The following is a 20,837-nucleotide window of genomic DNA, read 5'->3' on the forward strand; positions in this document are numbered from 1 at the left end:
CAATACTCTGGCTGCAATGAGTTGTGGCTCCTCTCTGAATTTTTTAAGTTTAGCTCTCTCATTTCGTTGACCCTAAATCTCTTCATCCAAGCTTCCAGGGATCATCTTGGTTCGATTGTTTTGGAATTTGTAAGTCAAGACCATGTCTATTCTGTCCCTCCTCTTCGTGATGATATGAACTTCACCTGTAATTTCTTCTTTTTTTATATAGAACAGCTTTATTGAGGTCTAACTGACATATAAACTGCACATATTTAAAACAACCATTTGGGAGCCTGGGTGGCTCAGTGGGTTAAGCATCTGCCTTCAGCTCAGGTCATGATCTCAGGGTCCTAGGATTGAGCCCCACATTGGGCTCCCTGCTCAGAGGGGAGTCTGCTTTCCCCCCTCTCTCTGCCTGCCTCTCTGCCTACTTGTGATCTTCCCCCCTCTCTCTGCCTGCCTCTCTGCCTACTTGTGATCTATCTCTGTGTCAAATAAATAAATAAAATAAAAAATAAAAAGCAACCATTTGATAGATTTTGACACAAGTTTATACCCATGAAACCATCACCACGAACAAGATATAAAGCATATCAGGCTTCTGTGTCATCCCCTCCCCACCCCTAACCCCCAAGCAACAAATGAGCTGCTTTCTGTCACTATAGATGAGCTCACATTTTCTTGAGTTTTTATATAAATGAAACCATACGGTATGTACATTTATTTTGGTCTGACTTCTTTCACCCGGCCTAATGATTTTGAGATCTGCCCTTGTTATGTATTTCATTACTCCATTACTGTTTATTGTTGAGTAGCATTCCATGGTGTGAATGTACCAGAATGTTTTTATCCATTCCTCTGCTGATGGACATTTGGGTTGTTTCCAGGTTTGGGCTACCAGAACAAAGCTTCTATGAACATTCATGCACAAGTCTTTGTATGACATGTGCTCTCTTTTCTCTTGGTTCAATACCTAAGAATGGAATGATTTGATCATATAGGAGATCTCTTTTTCTTTCCTTTTTAAAAAAGAAACTCCAATACTATGCTCCAAAGTGGCAGTACCATTTTACATTCCCACCAGCTGTGTATGAGAGTTCCAGTTTCTCTACACCCTCATCAGTACTTGGTATTATTAGTAATTTTTTTTCGTCATTTTAGTAGTGCTCAGTGGTATCTCACTTGTATTTTCCACCAACTAATGATGTTAAACATCTTTTCATGTGTTTGTTTGCCATCATACATCTTTTTTTGTGAAGTGCCTTTTCAAATCCTTTGCCTACTTTTTTATTGGGGTTTTTTGTCTTCTTGTTACTGAGTTATGAGACTTCCTTCCTGGATACAAGTTTCTTGTTGGATATGTTATTTGCAGTTTCCTCTCCCAGTCTGTGGTTTCTTTTTCCAGTCTCTGAACAGTGTCTTCCATAGACCAATTTGATGAAGTCACATTTCTCAGTGTGTTCTTTGATGGATAATGCTTTTGCAGATCATGCTTGTGATGCCATATCGAAGAAATCCTTGCCTAACTCAAGGTCACAGGAAATTTCTCTTTTTTTCCTAGAAGTTTTAGCATTTTAGATCTTGGATTTAGGTCTGTGATCCATTTTGACATAATTTTTTTATGCGGTACAAGGTATCGACTAAATTTCTCTCTCTCTCTCTCTTCTGTATTATGGATATCCAGCTGTGCCCGCACCATTTGTTGAAAAGAGCATCCTTTCCCCACTGTCTTGTCTTTGCACCTTTGTCAAAAATCAGTTTATAAAGGTGTGGGTCTATTTCTGAACTCTTTATTGATCTACTGGTCTATTTTTTATGCCAACATCACACTCTTGATTGCTGTAGCTTTGTAAGTCTTAAAATCAGGTAGCAATTATCCTCTAACTTTGTTCTTTTTCAAAGTTGTTTTGGCTATTCTAGGTCCTTTGTATTGAATTTTAGAATTAGCTTGTCAATTTCTACCAAAAATCTGCTATGCTTATGATTAGGGTTGGGTTGAATCTATAGATCAATTTGGGGAGAATTGACATCATACTAATACCAGGTCTTCTCACCCATGAACTTGGTATATTTTTACGTTTATTTAGATCTTCTCTAATTTTTTTCATCAGGATGTTCTAGTTTACAGTGTACAGGTCTTTCAATCATTTTGACAGATTTTTCCCTAAATATTTTATATTTTTGATGCTATTATAAACAGTTTTGACTTTTAATTTGAATTTCCAACCATTTGTTCCAAGCATGTAGAAATGCAGTTGGTTTTTGTGTGTTGCTCTTATGTCTTGCAGCCTTGCTAACTCATTAGTTTTAGTAAGCATTTGGTGGATTCCATTGGATTTTCTACGTAGATGATCACTGATGAAACATTCATTTTCCACTCTCTCCTGTGCTGCAGTGATACCACTGTGGCTCCCTAGTCCCTCAGCTCATCTTGGTTTCACCTCAACCAAATGGGCAACTGGTCTAACCGAGGCTGAATCATCAAGAGCTGGGACTCTGACCCTTAGGGTTTGGGGGCTGTCATAACTTTAGCCAGTAGTTCCAGGGGACCCCCTTTAGGATAACAGAGAGGATTGACTCATTGCTGCTTTTGACCTTCGGACCCCAAGGATCAGAATATCTGCCCCATCCCTGCAATCCATCTCTCACCCTGGGCTTTGGGATCAGAGCGCTATGGAGAGCTCCTCCCATTATCTCTCTCAATTCCCATCTGAGCTAGTAGAGGATCCCTGTATGGCTGGGGAGTGAGTTTAGGCCTCTTGGTACAGGACAAAAGAAAGAGAGTGGTGTCGTGTCTCACTTTTGCAATGACCTAGATATTCTGCCCATTTGGGCCTTGCCATTGTGTGCATCTATCCCTGTCTGAAGCAATATAGTGTCCCCAAGACCTAAGATTCTTCTGTTGCCTCTCCCCCAAGGGGAGAAACTTCCTCTCCCCTTTTACTAGAATGTCTTACTTGACACCACAGTTCTTTTCTGGGATACAGAAGAGTAGATGGGGCAGGGAGGCTGGAAGGGGGTTGTGGGGAGGGAACACCTTTTTTAACTGACAGGTTTGGACTGCCCTCTCCTGCAGAGTCGGAACGATGTTATCCGCGAACGCTTTGGAATGGACCCCAAGCCGGAGATGCTTTTGGGCCTCACTGCCCTCCACATCTATATCACAGTCTCAGCTACTCGACCTAGTCAGAAGATCTCGCTCAAGAATGTGGAGTGAGTTGTGCCAGGGCCCTTTGGGAAGGGGGCAAATAGCTGTAAAGGGAGAAAACACAATGGTTGAGCTGTGCTAGGCTTTCCAGGAATGTAGGGCCTGGGGTGGGAGTGAGAATTCTGGTTCCCCGCCCCTAGACCGCGATGCCGTTGAGCTCCAGCTTCTACCAGGGAATCATGACCAGTGGAATTCTCTTGCCCCGTCCCTCTCTTTTTCTTACAGACGGCATCCCTCTGCCTCTCAGGTTTAATTTCTGCCTCACCACCTTCTTTTCTCTGCCCCACTTTGTCACCCTCATTCATTTCTTGCTTTTCTTCTTTCTGCTTTTAGGAAGGAATGGGGCCTGGAGCCCTTTCTTCCCCCCTCCCTCCTACAGGGCATCAAGGAGAAGAACCTCCGGAAGTCTCTCTCTCAGCAGCTGAAGGCCCACCAAACACATCCTTCCAGCGGCACCAAGGTACCCAGTGTCATCCATTGGGTGCCCTGCTCGGGCGCTAGCGGCCATGGGACTCTCCTGTGTGGTTTCCCAGCAGGTCTGGTCTTCTAGGAGAACCCCCCCCCCGCCCCCCCCCCACACACACAGTTTTTGACTCAGGTACACATCCAGCTTGGCTGGATATGGGGGATGATGGTGGAGAGTGATTTTTCCCCAAGCCTGAGCCTCGCCCAGAGACCACTCAGGGCCAAATCACCAGGGGAGCCCAGGATCCTCCAAGCAAAGGGGCCAAGATGCAGGAGGAGGCAGTTCTCAGATCATTCCACCCATTTCCTCTGTGCCAATTGAGCACTTGCTGTGTGTGGACAGCACTGGACTCTGGGGAGGCGTGTTTTCCACAGAAAGGACTTCTCTGTTCTTCATTAGTTTTCTAATCTGTCAGGCGGGGAATAGGGAATTCTGGGAGATGAAAGCTCAGCCGGGTGGGACACGGCCTGACCTGGAGAATGGGTCACTGGGCAGCCGAGAGTTCACGTCACTGCAGTACCCTGTACCCTCTGAGGGACTCCCAGTCCCCACCCTCCAGCCCTTAAGGTCTCAAGCCCTTCTCAGTCTTCTGGTTGCTTCCTGCCCAAGAGGCAGGAGGGGTGGTTAAAGGCACCATAATCAACATACAGACACAGACAAAGGACACAGTGCCCCCCCCCCACCAATATACTACCCTTCGGGATTCCCTGTATTACCCACAAGCTTCTCCTTTAAGATGCAAATTTCCTCAGAGACTTAAGCCAGGCCTACCTTGCTGTGCATATTTAATCAAATTGTTTTCCTCCCAGAGGGAGAACATCAGCGCTCCCTGACCATCTCCTCAGCAAACACATTTTTTTGAAGACACCCCCACCCCTAGTGCTTGGGCTGAAGAGGCTTAAGTCAGGCACAGGCTAGTGGGGAAACACGACAGTCACAACACAGAGCGACAGTCAGTCACAACACCATGCAACAGGCGTGGGGGCTCTGGAAACACGGAGGAGGAGGAACACCCAGCCCAGCCTTAGGGAGATAGGAAAGGCCAGGAATTGGTGCGTTTGATGCCAGATCTGGGTCTTGACAGACAGATAGGGGTTTGTATAGATGAGGGGGAGGTGGGAGGAGGAGGAAGACTTTCCCAGGCAGGCAGATCCATCTGTACAAGGCTGTGGGGGTATAAGAGAACATTGTGCATGGAAATAAATGCAAATAATTCGGCATAAGCAAGTACAGAGAGTGCAAGGCACATGCCTCAAGAGAGGGGATCTGAGAGAAAGCCAGAGAAGCTGGCAGGAGTCAGTTTCTGGAGCACGTCGTGTGCCATGGACATCGGGACAGGACATCCTGTGGGCATCGGGGAGCCACAGAAGGATTTAAGCAGGTGACTGACAGGCTCAAACTGCTGTTTTAGGCTCTGCCCTTAGAACAGTGCAGAGGGGTTGAGGGAAAGGAGTATGGATAGGTCAGAGAGGAAGTTAGGAGATCCAGTCAAGGTGAGATCATGGCTGGTGGCCGTCAGGTGAGAGAATGTGAGGGTAGCCCAGTGTGATACAGGTTTCTGGCTCAAAGGCCGAGGGGAAGTGGTACCATTTCGAGAGACTTTTCTATGAGGGAATGGCAGAGGAAGAGCAGGCTTGAGGCTTAGGGGTGCTCAGGATTAAAGGCATTGATTGGGACCCCGGCTGGGCATGGCTGATACCAAGGCGGCAGGAGGGGATCTCAGGACAGAGGTGCAGACGATGTGGGAGATGTGGGATGTCTGAGCTAGGGAGAGGTGTTGAAATGATCCTGAGAACAAAATGAGTAAGCTGGGTTTTTAAGGTAGGAGGATCAGGAGGTCAGAGGAGGGTTTAGAAAGGGAGATAGGATGGCTGGAGGCAGGAGTTGTCCAAACTGGAACCTTGCTGCAGTTTTCCTGAGGATCTACTCACACACCCAGCATGGCTTGCTGACGCATCTGACTAGCACCCGTCCTAAGATGTTGATGCTCCTTCCTGAGAACACAGGTTTGCTTTTCCTGTGCAACTCAGGCTTCTCACATGCCTGCATGGGTTGTTTCCACAGGGCTCTGCGATTCAGGCAAAGCTCCAGTATCTTCGAATTCTGAACGAACTTCCGACCTTCACAGGCGTTTTATTCAACACTGTGGGCCTGGTCAGTGAGGGCCGTGGTGGGGAGGGAGTCTCTTGCGTGCATCTGGGTTTGGGTGGGGGGCAGGAGGGACTCCACTAGAGCTTGAGGGTGGCATTCTCTGTCAGCAAACACTTCTAAAGACCTTTCTCTTCCTCCTCTTTCTCCCTCTCCCTCCCCATGGTGCTCCAGTCCTGCCTCTGGTAAAATGGTCAAGTAGGAGGCCATATTTGTTTTCAGTATCCCTCCATGACCGTTCTGCGTCCCCTTTCCTCGATTTCAGGGCTCAGCAAACTTGTTGCAGAAAGAGCTAGGTGGTGCATATTTTAGGCTTTGCAGGCCATGCGGGGCTCTGTCACAACTATGTAGCTGCCATTATAGCATGAAAACAGCCATAGACGATGCAGACACAAATGAGCATGGCTGTATTCCAGTATCTCTTTATTTATGGACACTGAAATTTGAATTTCATGGGATTTTCACATGTCAGAAAATATGGTTCTTTTGAATTTTTTCCAACCATTTAAAAATGTAAAAATCATTCTCAGAGTGTGGGCCGTGTAAACGCTGGAGTTGGACTGGATTTGGCCCCAGGCCAGAGTTTGTCAACCCCTGCTCAGCCTCATTGCCTTTCCCCCTACCCCTGCAGCACCCCCATCCCCTCCTCTGCCAACTTCAGGCTTTCTGAGTCTGCATACTTCCCCCTACCTGCCCAGGGTCCCCACTGTAGTAACACCCCTCCCTGGTGGCGCACAGGGAGGTCCCCCTAAATCTGTGCCCCAGGCTAGTCCACCCTAGTGAGCCATGGTGGAAGGGAATTCAGATCACCTTGCTTGCTGGATGCAGGTGCTTGTCATGCTCGGGGGAACATGCTGTCATGCTCGAGGGTCACACTGATGGAAAGCCGCTTATCAAAGTGTCTATAGCAGACCCAAAGAGGTTCCTTGGGGTGATGCTAATGCCAGAAAATGGGCCAGCAGAGGGCTCAGGCTTGATAGTGCTCAGGTACAGAGGGACAAATTTACATACGGGTACTTGCAGATCCCTGAAAGCCTACTCCCCTCCCTCCACCCCTGTCTACCCTCCTGCCACTGCTGATATTCATATAGGGCTAAGACTGCTGTTTTGCTGGGATGCTAGTGTGGCTTAGTCAGTTAAGCAGACCTGTGCCTTCAGCTCGGGTTATGATCTCAGGGACCTGGGATCAAGTCCAGCTTTGGGCTCCTTGCTCAGTGGGAAGCCTGCTTCTCCTGCTCCCCCTGCTTGTGTCCCCCCGCCCCCAACAAATACATTCATAAATAAAATCCTTCAAAAAATAAAATAATTTTTTTTTAAAAAAGAAGACTGCTGTTTTGCCAAAGAACAGATGTCTTCACAGGGAGGGGCTCCCCGACCCTGCTCTTAAGCCCCCAGTCGACTCCCAACACCTGAGGCTGAGTGCAATCTTAGGTGGCTCTTGGGCAAGGAAGTGAAGACTAGACACAGGATGCCACTTGCTTGGGCAGAACACTGGGTTGGGGTACTGAGTGGCCCGCAGCAGCAAATGGAAAGCCCCTGCCTGGGGCTTGGTGGGGAAAAGGACACTGCAAAACTTTAAAACACAAACCTCCCCTATATCCCAATTTTGCTAGAGCCAGCCCTATCATGGACCACCTCACAGCCTGCTGCTGAGGCTAAAGCATCCAGTGACCCGGGGCTTGCCCTGGGAATAGGAGCGTTCCAAGACCATTTACCCCTCATAGTTGTCCCCCTGCGCTGGCCCCTAAGCCCCAGATGTTTCCAGACCTCCCAACAGAACCGATTCAATGCCAGTTTTCTGTTTCCTCCCGCCTCCTCTTCCCTTCTCTCTGTGACTGCTGCCCACCACACTCGGTCCGCAGGATGAGAAACAGTCGGCCACCACTCTCCTGGTGGGACCCCGTCATGGCATCAGCCATGTTATTGACCTCAAAACCAACCTCACCACTGTGCTGTCCGAGTTCAGCAAGATCAGTAAGATCCAGCTGTTCCGGGAGAACCAGGGCGTGGCCCGGGTGGAGACCAGCATCATGGATGCCAAGGTAAGCCCAGCTTTGAGGAGCTGCTCCTCTCCAGGGACAGGCCTTAGGAACAGAGAGAGGAGTAAACTTGAGAAAGAGAGTTTGAGCCTTCCCAGTGAGGGTCAGTGATTCTTAAGTGGTTCAGAGCCTGGGCCCCTTTGGGTTCATCTTTCTTTCCTTTCTCAGCCGTGTGGGACATGCTGTCTTGGCCACATAGTATGGTCAGCCAGTGCTAGGGAAGGCTAGGAAATGTCAGAGCAACCCACAAGGGGTCTTCAGCAGAGGGCATTGGCAATTGGACTTGGAGCTACCCCCAGGCCATGGCTTCCTGATCTTTCTTATGTCACAGCACACACAGAAAATGACATTCATGCGGAATGATGGGATAAATGGTCCAGCCCCAGAAACTATGGCCTCCCCAGGCCCTGTCTGGCCACCCCAGAGGCTGGAGGGATATGCGCACACCAGCTGGGGAGCCCTCCCGTAGGCATACACACTTGGAATCATGGAGTAGGGGGTGCGTGAATATGCGGAGGCCTGGGGAGACCCGTAACAGGCTGAGCCTAGTCCACATCTGACCTCCCAGAGTCTAGTGCTTCCAGAATCTTAGAACCTTCCCCACAGATCCGCTCCTTCAGACTGGCAAGCACCTATTACCTGTGTAGAGTCTGGCAGCCATGGTCAGCCACCCACTCCGTGGCTCTCCTGTTGAACCCCCAAGTCACCAGTGTGGGGGTGGGGGCAGCCTTGCTTGCCTGCTGGCTGAAGTTGTTAGAGTAGATGCAATTTTTCTTTCCGAAAGGATTTCCCAGGGGGGTGATGTTGTTAGCAAATTAAGAGATGCACTATTTGCTGTTTCTCAAAGACCAACTTATTTATTTTTGTCTTTGTGAAACTCAGAAAGCTTTAATATGTTAGTTTTTCCACCTGTGATTCCCAGCATTCACGTTGGTTTAGGAACCTACCTGGAGCTGATACCTAATTGGCTTGTGGCTACTTCCTCCTCAAATGATTGCTGCCCTCTGCCAGGGTTGTTGGGTAAAAAGCCGGGTGGACAGGTATGTAAGGGAGAGGAAAGACAAGACATGCAGTGTAGATATGGCTTCCTGAGAAATAAAAAGGGTTTAAAACAGAGAAACAACTTTCCGGATGACTCTTCTTCTGTGTTGTATGAGTCATTCTCAACACTTGACTGCCCAACAGACTTTCCTTGAGAACATCTTAAAAGTGCAGATGCCTGGCTCCTGTTTCCAGAGGTTGTGATCAAATTGGTCAGGGTGCAGCCTGGGCATCAGGATTTATTTACTTCTTAGTTCCCCAAGTGATCCTCTAGTATAGCCAGATTTAAGAACCACTGACCCCTGGGTCCAGAGATCCAGGAGGAACCAAGCTGAGCAGGGTCAATGGGTATTAACTGAGTGAGGGGTGCTATTCTCATTTCTAGGAGCGATCCAGCCACTGGTATGGGCATGAATGCTGCCCAGGTGGAACCACAGTCTTACTGGGGAGGCTAGCCTCACAAAGACACACAACCTGCCTTAATAACACAACATCAGAACATGTATGGAGCTCTGGAATCTGACAGACCAGGTTTAGCTCCCAGCTCTGCCACTTCCTAAGCTGTGTGTCCTTGAAATTGTGTCTTAACCTCCCTGAACACTGACTTCCTCAACTGCACAGTGAAATGCCTATCTCAAAAGGTGTTGTTCGGGGTTAAATGAGAAAATGTAGGCAAAAGGTCTCAGCACACTGCCTGATACATAGTAAGTACTAAACAAATGAGACCTGTTATTTTCTTGAAAAGCAAAACAGCAATGAAGAAAAGTTAACATAAAGTAAATTTTGCAGGTGAGTATGGTGCAGAACATGGAACAAAAGAATGGGAAGGGGTTAACAAGAACTGACTTCCCACAAGAGCATGTTTTAAGCTGGATCTTGAAGTGATAGGCACGGATTAGCACAGAGAAGTGGGATTGTGTTCACTGGCAGAGAGCAAGCACAGAAATAAGCAAGCCATATGTGCAGGTCGATAAGCATAGTTGCCTGGCTAGAGAGGAGACTAACGAGAAAGAAAGATTGGAGAGATTGAGGGTGGGCAGAATAAGCTGGCTAAAAGCTTTGAAGGCAAGGCTAGTGTGAAGCCAGGGAGGTGAGGAGCGGATGCTGGCCCTAGCGCAGGGATTAAGTGACAAGAGCAGGGCCTGAGCTGTACAGACAGCAGTGGTCATGAGAAAGAGCCAGTGTGAAATATACAGACTCACCAAGCGCACGCGCACAAATGCCCACACACGTTCCCCTCTTGTACACACAACGGACCTGTCTTATTATACTTAACTCTGCCTGCCTGCTGCCTGTATCATGGTTACACTGAAGGCTGGGGCTATGCACACAGCACATGGAGGGGCCAAATGGCGGGTGCATGGAGAGATGAGAGATCGCATTACGGGATAAACAGGACATCGCATGGGTGAATGGAGGGGTCTAGGAGAAGGTTGCACTCTGCTGAGTGGGAAACAGCACATGGTTGGGTGAGCAATGCAACCGTCAAGTGGTAGATAGTTCAGGTATGCCCCACTTATAGCAGGCAATACGGTGCATGTGAAAAACCACAGGGGAATTATCCATTTTGCATTAGAATGTTTCTGCTAGGCAGAATAGTGGCCCGCTCCCACAGATGCCCTTGCCCTAATCCCCAGAACCTGTAAATACCCCATGTGATATGGCAGAGGGGAATTAGAGTTGCAGATGGAATTAATCAGCTGACCTTAAGATAGGGAGATTATTCTGGATTATCCAGGTAAACTCTATGTCATCACAAGGATCCTTATAAGTAGAAGAGGGAGGTAGAAGAGAAGGTCAGAGTAATGGGAGGTGAGAAGGACTCTGCAGGACCTTCTTGGCCTTGAAGATAGAGGAAGGACCCATGAGTCAAGGACTGTGGGTTACCTGTGGAAGGGACGAAGCCCTGTCGATCCTTGATTTTAGCCCAGTGACACTGGAGTCAGACTTCTGACCTCCAGAAGAGAACAGATGTGTCTTCTTTAAGCCACTAAGCCCGTGTTGATTTGTTGCAGAAGCAACAGGAAACTAACATAACTGTGAGATTCCTTCAAGTAGGAAACTCTCATCCCCTACATTAACGACGGGATTTAACTGAGAAAGTGCTGCTCACCCCCAAGTTTTGTTACATAAGATCAAATGCATCTGGAATCAGAGATGTCTGCTATGTGTATTGCTACAAAGCGGTGCCCTATGAAATTGACAGGATGGTTATTTATACTTTTCGCAGATAAAGCAGCAGAGCCAGGATCGGGGATGCGGTCATGGGAGAAAAAGAGGAAGATTGAGGGAGGAAAAAAAAAAGATCTAGGCTTCTATCTGAAGGTCATTTAGTATAAACTCAGTGTTGCTAGGAAGCAGGCTAAATCCAATGGGAGGTACAAGCATGAAACGAAAAGAAAAACATGGCTCCTTGCCCTCTAGAAGCTCTCTGTAGAAGAGAAAGAAGTATGCCGATATGTGGCATTCCCAAAGAGGGTGCCAAAAAAGAGGTATCAAGAGCATATCAGGATACAGAGGAGGGCAAAATTAATTCTGGCTCAGGGATTAAGGAGGCTTCCTGGAGGTACCCCATATCAGCAGTATCTGTGTTTAATGAGTGGTACCTCTCTCCATATATGTGAACAAAGGGAAGCATTAGGGGGGCGGGGTTTGGGAAATTGACAAAGAATACCCATCAGGACTTCATAGAACTTGTTTAATGTTTCCCAGCACGTCACTGCATAGGGTATACTGAAGAAAGAATGTCTGAATTCCCTTAACTAGGAGCATGAAAGTTAGAAACCAGACTTGGCTCATTTCCTCCTAGATATGCCACTCTGGCCTGGGAATATTCTGGAAGGCCCTGGTGAAGCTAAGAATCTTCACTCAGAGCAGTAGTCCTTAGCTCTGGCTGCACATTAGAGTCATGTATGGAGATTTAAAAACCACTGGTTGCCTGGGCCCTTCCTCTCAGGCCATTTAAACTAAAATGTTGAGGGGGTGAGGCTGGGGTATATAGGTTTTTCAAGCTTCCCAGGGGATTGTAATGTGTGTCTGGCCTGAGAACCACTGCCTTACAGCAATAATCTGCCTTGTTTCCAGATTGGCTGGTTTTGCCCGGTTAGCCTTCCCCAGGGCCCTGGAGGCAAGACCCCAAATCCCCTGGAACCCAAAGACCATCATCTTGTACCCTTGCCCTTCTGTGTCCCTGGATTCCCATCTTTTTCCAGTTTTCAGAGACGCTGGAGTGCACTGAGGCTTCCCCAAGAACAGTCCCCTCCCTAGTTGGCATCCCAGAGTGCAGGATGCCTGTGAATTCCCAGAGCACTCTGAGAACCCCACAAAGGAGTTGGGGCTGGGGCATAGCAAATTAATCGCTGCTCTATCTTCTCATGGCTGGCCATGCTTCCAACCCCACCCCCTTTTCTCCAGTAATGTTTGAAGATGGCCTTGGCATATTTGGTTACAGTTTTCACTCTGCTTACTTGCTGTTAGTGGGTTGACCGTGAGACACTGCAGAGCTCTTTCTCCAATAGACAGCCATGTGGGACTGACACACCATTACCACAGAAGCACATAAGGGGGAAAAGAAACCATCAAAGAAAGGTCCCAAGGGATCTCTTGTGGCCCGGTGTGTCTCCTGTTCTCATGTTTGAGCTTTATTGCTCTAGTGCTTTCTGTAGGGACAAGCATTACATTAGACATCACGATTGTTAAAATCCTATTTAAAATAAAATGTCTTTGAAGGTTCCTAAGAAAACCTATCCAACCTCTTTGCTTGCCTGCCTTTGATTTGATTTTTTTAAATTAATTTTTTATTTTTTATAAACATATATTTTTATCCCCAGGGGTACAGGTCTGTGAATCACCAGGTTTACACATTTCACAGCACTCATCAAAGCACATACCCTCCCCAATGTCCATAATCCCACCCCCTTCTCCCAAACCCCCTCCCCCCAGCAACCCTCAGTTTTTTTGTGAGATTAAGAGTCACTTATGGTTTGTCTCCCTCCCAATCCCATCTTGTTTCATTTGATTTTTACACCTGCTGGTGAAAAGCACATCTGTGCTCCTTTGACAAGTTCCTTTTGGCCCATGCTGGAGTGTCCCCTGTTGGCCATGTGGGCGTGCAGAGGACGGACACCTGATGTGCTGCACTGAGCCAGCTGGGGATGCCCGGGCCCTTCTCTGAGCATGGGGTTTTGCCTTCATGCTGTTTCGTTACCCATATCAGGCTGTATTTGGGGTAAGAGATAAGCAAGGGAAACTGAAACGAAGTCAGACAGGCAAGTCAGTTGGCCAGCTGGTTTCTCTGCCTCTGATCCATCCATTAGCCAGCCAGCCAGCCAGCCAGCCAGCTAACCAGTCAGGGTGTCAGGCTATTAGGCATTCTGCCTGTCCTGCAGCCAGCTTGTGAGCCAGGGCATCAGTGAGTCAGACAGCTCCTCAGCCAGCGAGTCAGTCCATCTGTCCATCAGTCAGTCAAGCCAGTCAGCCTGTACTTTGGTCAAATGGAATGTCATTCTAGTCATCAGCCAAGGTCCTTTCCTCAGAGAAGCTCTCTCCAGCTTCTGAAACAGATCGGTCACAGGAGCACACGTTCACACCTACCTACCCACACACTGATCCAGAACATTCTATGTTTTGATAACTCTCTGTGCTTTCCCTTCATAATGCTTATCACACCTTCCACTCATATTCATGTGTATGATTATTTGATTTATGTCTTATTTCCTGTTAGATTATAAGCTGCATGAGGGCAGGGCCTGTGTTGGCCCTGTTCTGCGACAAATGGCTGTCATCTGTCAGTGGGTTATGCTGTCCACGAGCTATCCCACCAGCATGTAGCAGTTCACCCGGTGGGCAGAGTTGGCTGCAGGCATTTCAGCCAGAGAGAACAATGTGAGTCAAGCTAGGAAGTGATCAAAGAACATGGCATCTCTGGAAAACTGAAAATTCTGTGTCATTGCTAGAGCATAAGGAGAGGGTCAGGGATGGGAGGAGGGCACAGGCGAGCTAGCGGGAGATATGCCTGGAGCTCTAAGTCGAGTCCAGGTCCTAAAGGGTTTATGTGACATGAGAAGGTAGTAGGTTTAAGGTGATGAGATACATTTTAAGTGAGAGTTGTGTTTTGGAACCTTGGGCAGCAATATGGAGGTGGAGTGGAGGGAATTGAAGTGAAGTGAAGAAACTGGAGGCAGGAAGGCTGGTCAGGAGGCTACTGGGATTCCTGAGATTAGTGTGTCCCCACATTTTCCATATCATGAAAAATGCCACAATGTATGGCCCACTAGAATAAGCAGATGAACCAGCTTGGGACCAGACGCAACAGGACCCAGAGGCCAAGGGGTCGGGATCTCAGCCCCCTTGTCACCCATTCACACATACCTTGAGAAGTTTTGGTGTTGGAGGAGGACAAAGAGGGCCTGAAGTAAAGCAGTGGCAGCAGGAGCAGCCATGATGTCAGCGAATGCTCTTGAGGCAAACCTAGTGAGTCTTGGGTCCTCCTAGTAATGGTGGTAGCAGCTATTCACACCCAAACCTCTGGGTATCCTTCTGCCATTGGTGGCAGGGGGTCAAGGCCCTCTTCTCACCCCGATCCCATTCCACTTCTGTCTCTCCTTTGTTGTACACAAGGTCAGCCTTGTGTTCTCTTGAATGTACAGATTCTGTTGTATGCATTCTGTTGCGACAGAAGCATCCATTCACTAGAGGACAAACACTCCCTCTGCCCCTTCTTAATAATAACCCAAAGGGTGTGTGTTAACTAACTGAAACTAAAATAAAAACTAAAAAAACAAATGACCCAAAAGTGACATCTCATCCCTGGTCCCCTTCTCATTGGAGACAGGAGCCACTTGCTCCTCAGGGTACAGATGGTCCCTTTTCTTCCTGATGTTGTTGAGTGAGTTCCACAGGAGTATCATCAACTCAGCCTGGGAGATGGAATCCAAATGCCTTGCCATGGCCCACAGTGTCATTGGATAGAGAATAACTAAACAATTCAAGATAGGATTTGATCCAGCAAGAGACTATATGATAGAGACACAGCACTGAGGTAGGCAAAGAGTCTGAGAGGATGGTGATTCTTGGGAGGCTGTCCAAGAAGAGTGAGCCCAAGAGAGAGATGGAAATGGTCAGGGACTACAGAATGAGAATCCAGTGCCACCTCATGGGAACAAAAGCAAAGAGAAGAATTTCCAAAAAAGAAGGGGATCAGTGTTGGCAAATGAAACAAGCTGAGAGCTGTGAAAATGAGTGTGAACATTGTGTTGGGCTGAAAAGAAGCTTCCCTCCTAGATCAAACCAGACCAGACCCACTGCTTGTTTCTGTGCATAAGGTTTCCTTAGACCCCCGTCACACCCACTGTTTAGCTCATGGATTATCTATGGCTGTTTTCAGGCTATGATAGCAGAGTTACTGCCTAAAGCATTTGCTGTCTAGCCCTTTACAGAAAAATTTGCCAGACCCTGGTCTGATGAACTACAAAATAGTCAACCCGAGCTGTGTGTCAGGATCCTGGCAGACAGCAAAGGGACTCGGGCAACTTAATTTAAAAGGTGAGCTGGTTTGGATTCAGAATTGTTCCCCAGGTGGTGATCCAGGCCAAGAAGGCTAGTCTAATTGGTGACCAAGTTCAACCAAGTCTTCCACGGTGTTGGTTTTATTGCTGCTACCCTCGTGGAGGCTCTCATCACCTCTCATTGAACTGTTGCGATGGCTATCTCACTGGTGAGAGAGGGGATTCATTCCATCCTAATTCTTTCAGTTCTTAATGCCTGGTCTGGGAACAGCCAAAAGTCAAGGTGATTCATTGCCCCATGGCTCCCTCTTCAGCCAGTCTCCATTGGTCTTTATCTGGAGGACACTGCCCTGTCCCAGGACGAATACTCCCACTGCTGACTTCAATCTGACCCAGACTTCTTTCAAGCCACACTTTGACAAAATCACGATACAGATATTGGGAAGGTTTCTTGGAAAGATATTGATTTGGGAGAGGTCTGTCTTTCCTTTGGTGTATCAGTGCCAAGTCACTGAAACAGTCAACCAGCTAATCCTGGGATTAATTTGACTGATTCAGAGTCAAGAACAAAAGTCAACAGAGAGGAAAAAAAAAAAGTCAACAGAGTATGCTAGCATTTCCTAAAATAGGTTTAAAAAAGTACAACCCTACTACCATGAGATTTTCTGTGAAAATAGATGGCTTTAGTCAAATAATTTGGAAACGTTGGAATCCTAAAGCCCCCTGGCCACACTGTTAACATTTCACAGTGCACATTCCTACGTGAAAGTGTCTGAGAGTCTGAGAGTTCCTGTAAGTACAAGTCTCTACGTAACTTTGTTTGACCCAGGGTTTCACACATTTATTGGACCAAGGAACTGTTTCAGGGGGCACCAACTAACATCTTGAGGACACTCTAGGAAACAGGGGGTAGTATGGAGGTCTGAGCAGGGCTGCAGACTAGAAAAGACTGTGTCCAGAAGGCACAGTGAGGATTTTGTTGCATGGAACATTCTGGGTACTGGGCGCAAAGGGCTATAGATGAGCAAGAGATAGTTTATGGGTTCAGGAACTTTCTATCAGGGATGTTCCCCAGTCCAGCCAGGACTCCCAGGTTCACCCCATCTTTCCCAGATGGCCCACACCTCTGCCGGGCTCCCGACAAACACAAATACAACCACACAGCAGGCACATGATATTATATGACTTTAATCTTTTTTCAGTAAAGGTAGTTCATTAAATGTGAAACTAAAGTTTGATTTAATTTTGATACCTGGGTAGGAGCTCACTATAAGTAAACTCTCAAACCAGAAGAATTGGTCTGTCAGTCCACACGCCTCGGTTTTTGGTTTAGAAAGTATGACTCCTGTACCTCTGCAAGTCATCTTTTCACTGTGGTCCCCCTGGACGTGCACCTGCTCCCCTCCTTCCCATGTCCTCATGGTTCTTCTCATTTCTCCCCAGCCTCTGGTGCTGTTGATGGAGTGGCCTGAAGCCACCAACTTTGCCTGCCTGATTGCGGGGTACTGCCGTCTCCTGCTGGACTCCAGGAAGATGGTCTTCTCTAGGCCGGCCAGCCAACCTCTTCCGCCTCCAATGATCAAGGCAGGTAGGGCTCAGCCTCAGTTTTCAGTATGCCGGAGCCCCTCTGGGACCCTGGAGACAGGGAGGGAGGGGCTCTGCTGCCTTAGTGCTTACCCCCATTTCCCCAGCACCCTGATTTCCCAGGAGCCAGTGCTATATGGCTGGTTCCTTCCTGGCACAAGCCAGTGGGAAAGACAACTGACGTTCAGATGGGCCTGTCCCACAAAGGATGCCTGTGACAACACATCACAATCGAGTCAGTGAAGGCACGTAAGATAAAAATAACAAATAAGCAATAAGTAGAACCAGTTAGAGAATTGCAGTAGATCTAAGGCACAGCTTTAGAGGTACAGTGATCTAGGAGAGAGGCATGGGCTTTGTGGAAGGTGCAGGTTGAAAGTGAAGATAAAATCGTTCTCTTATTCATCATAATGGGGATTGACAGAGCTGCCTGGAGTTAAGAGGCCATGGAAGCCTGGGGTAGGAGAGACTGTGGGGGTTTAGAGTATATACCAGAGATATGACGGGATGACCACCAAGAACAAGGTCAAGTGCAGCCCCCAACACCAGGCTTCCCAGTTAGGCAACTCCGTGCAGCTACCCCTCGGAGCTGTCCTGTTGCTGGCACAAACAGGGACCTTGGGAACAATCAGCCCAGTCCAGATCCTGCTGCCCCAAACCAAGCCAGGAGACCTGAACAGCACACCCTCATGTCATTTTCTCTTCATCACAAGCACCATGACAAGCCCATGTGTACATCTCCTAACATTGCCCACAAGACATAGAAGGCAGTCCACCAAACAGAGACTGGGGAAAGGACAGGTGGCCTTAAGGACAGGTGGCCCCAAGGCATAGACAGAGGTTCCACGTAGAGAAGCAAAGGAACTGACTAGAAATAGGAAGAAGCCAGGAGGCCGAGTTGCCATGCGTCCTCAGGTAAATAGCTCCCAAGCAGATGGCCATAGGTATTACCAGGCCTGCAGATGGCCAAGTGATGGCCAAGCCTGTGTTAGTTATTGTCATTGTCCCCTTTGGTCCTCTCTGTCATCACAGCTAAGTCAATGATGCTTTTTGCTAAGCAGGATAGGGAGAGAGAGAAAGGGAGAAGGGAATACAGAAGAAGGAGCCTGGAGCCCAGCCAAGAACAAGATGAGGGAGTGAGAAATGGCTCTGTAGTCACCTGCCTTCCAGAGTGTTCTGTCATCCCATCAGCACCGTGGTCGGTGCTGCTCTTAAGTATGCATCTCTCTGTAGGGATAATGGCACCAAGTGAGGGCACAGGCTTCCTGTTTCCCTTCAGTCTCACTAAACACGCCTAGAGTTGCATCCCTGTTGCTTCTCCAGAGGCAAATCAGGACCGTGGGATTCCCTTGAAGGTGTTGCAGCCTGGAAAGAAGGCTTCTATAAATGCCAGGCATGGTTTCCAAGCCCTTCCCTGATTCCTGAGCATCCCCCTTGGGGCCTGCAGAGGGACAGTGGCTTGGCTGTCGCTAGCACAGGGCCCATCTCGGTGCAGGAGCCCAAGGGACCACGGTGGCATTCTCCTTGTTCTTCTCTGCCTCTCCAGGGGTGTGGGTCCATGCCTGGGCCCAGTACTTAGCCTTTTGAACTGTTAGCTGCTGGCTCAAGGGCAACCACTAAGTGCTCCTGGTGGCTGGGGCAGGGTTAGAGCCCTAGCCCTGCCGTTCGGGGGCTGGCGTGCACATCTGACCCCATGGCCCCAAGACACGAACAGGAGGACTTCAAGCAGCACCCTGAGGAGCCCTCCACCCAGGTCACAGTGCGGGGCCATCGGTTCCTGGTACAAAGCTGAGAGATGCTTCCTCCATGTTCCACCTCCCCCACTTTCATCCCAAAAAAGAAGCCCCGGTGCCCAGTTGTTGTTTAGTGAAGATCTCTAGGGAACGGGCATCCTGCAAGCCTCCTCTGGGCTTTATCCTCAGGGCCAAAGCTCCAGCCCACTTAAGGGCTGATCTGTCTGCCTCCGTCCATATTCTTGTCCCACAGCAGCTGCCAGCTAGCCCCACCAACTCAGTGCTCAGCTGCCATTTCTCTCCAGTATCCTGGGAGAAATCCAGCAAAAGAAGCATTTGGGGGCCTCAGTGGGGACCCCAGTCAGAAGAAGTCCCTGATTTTCTGCCATGGTTAGGAAACAGCTTGGTCTGGTAAATTGAATATTCTGATTAATGGCTACTGTATATCCCATGCGTGGCTCACCCATTTTCATGTAGTTAAAACCCAGCAACACACAAGATATCTAAAGCTTGACTGAACATACTAGGTGCTTTTTTGGGTGATTCAGAAAGAACTTGAGGGCCTCTAAAGGCCTCCAGATCGTCCCTTTGACCAGTATTGATCATCAGACTGAGAATACAGCAAAGACAACTAATAGAAAGCTGTTTGATTCCGTGTTGCACTATGTGTGTGTGTGTGTGTGTGTGTACACACTGCATATATTTTGAACATAACTCTAGTTGGATCACCAGCCTGTTCTTTGCAAGCATTTTTTTAAAAGGCAGTCTTCTGAGTGGCTGAGTACAGAGAGCTAGACTAGGACATCCCCCTTGGGGAAAGCTGATGAGCAATTTACAGCAGATTTGAATCTGAGAGGCACACTGTTCCAGCCATCAGCCCAGCGCACCTGGCTCTCCTAGCATTTCTAACCTTATGTCTGGAGGAGACTTGGGCTTTTCCAAACATATTTTCTCCTTCGCACAGCACTGTATTGCTCCTCGGATCTGGAAATCACAGTACCAAGTGGTGGGCTAGGCCTCCCCTGGCCTTGTCAGCTTGCTGTGGGGAAATGTTCCCACCTTGCAGGGAGGGGAGCCATCCTTAGACCTCCAGCCCTGATCTGAGAGGAGTCACCACCTGCTTTTGGAAATGCCCCCAGGAGCCACCTCTGATGGCAGCTTGTTGCCAGGCTGGCTGGGCTGACTGTTCAGCTGTCTCGTAGGTAGTCAGCACCTGGTGCATGGCCCGGACCTGTGGTCAGTGCCTGAGGATAGAAACCTCCGGAACTGATCATTTGTGCTCCTGGCTTAGCTCTGCTGTAGAGCACTTCTTCACTGAGGCTCAAAGGGTTGTGACGTTAATATTCCCCCTGCTGATCCAAAGTACCCTAGATTTAGATACAGCCACCAAGGCCTGATTGACCTGATTACGTGGACTCTGTATTGAAAAGGGCAGTGGGGTCCATGGAAGACAGGGAGGGCTTGGAATCTGAAGGTAGAGACCATGTCTTAGCCGCGTGATCATGAACAAATTCCATAAACAGTCCCAGTTGCTTCATCTGGAAACTGACGATAACAGCTCCTACGTCAGGAGAGATTTGACAGGATTATGGTGAGATAAACCCCATGAAGTTCTTTCAAGAGCAGAGCGCATTTTTTGGCCCTTTTTATAATGATTGAGAGTACACTTGGTGCCCAGTGCTGTGCTTTTTTTTCTTAAATAAACAGCTTTTCTTTTAAAGATTTTATTTCTTGGGGTGCCTAGTGTGGCTCAGTCTTTAAGCATCTGCTTTTGGCTCAGGTTGTGATCCCTGCTCAGCGGGAAGCCTGCTTCTCCCTCTCCCACCGCCCCCCACCCCCGATTATGTTCCCTCTCTCGCTGTCTCTCTCTCTGTCAAATAAATAAATAAAAATCTTAAAAAAAGATTTTATTTCTTCATTTATTTAGAGAGAAGAAGCACAAGTAGGGGGGAGGTGCAGAGGAAGAAAGAGAGAGAGAATCTCAAGCAGACTTTGTGCTGAGCGTGGGCCTGATTCAGGGCTCAATCCCACCACCCCAAGGTCATGACCTGAACTGAAACCAAGTGTTGGACTTAAGTGACTGAGCCACACAGGCGCTCCTTAAAGAATCAGCCTTGTTGAAATATAATT

General features: G+C 48.2%; 1 protein-coding gene across 1 annotated transcript in view; it reads left to right on the forward strand.

Annotated features, from left to right (window-relative positions):
- FRMPD3 (FERM and PDZ domain containing 3) overlaps positions 1-20,837 on the forward strand; it is a 57,309-nt gene that overhangs the window by 24,925 nt on the left and 11,547 nt on the right. Inside the window, 5 exon segments of the mRNA XM_059158091.1 lie at positions 3,059-3,195; positions 3,524-3,650; positions 5,721-5,810; positions 7,667-7,846; positions 16,834-16,978. Of these exon segments, the coding sequence (XP_059014074.1) occupies positions 3,059-3,195; positions 3,524-3,650; positions 5,721-5,810; positions 7,667-7,846; positions 16,834-16,978 (679 nt within the window).

This window comes from Mustela lutreola, chromosome X (genome assembly GCF_030435805.1).
Source record: "Mustela lutreola isolate mMusLut2 chromosome X, mMusLut2.pri, whole genome shotgun sequence".
NCBI lineage: Eukaryota > Metazoa > Chordata > Mammalia > Carnivora > Mustelidae > Mustela > Mustela lutreola.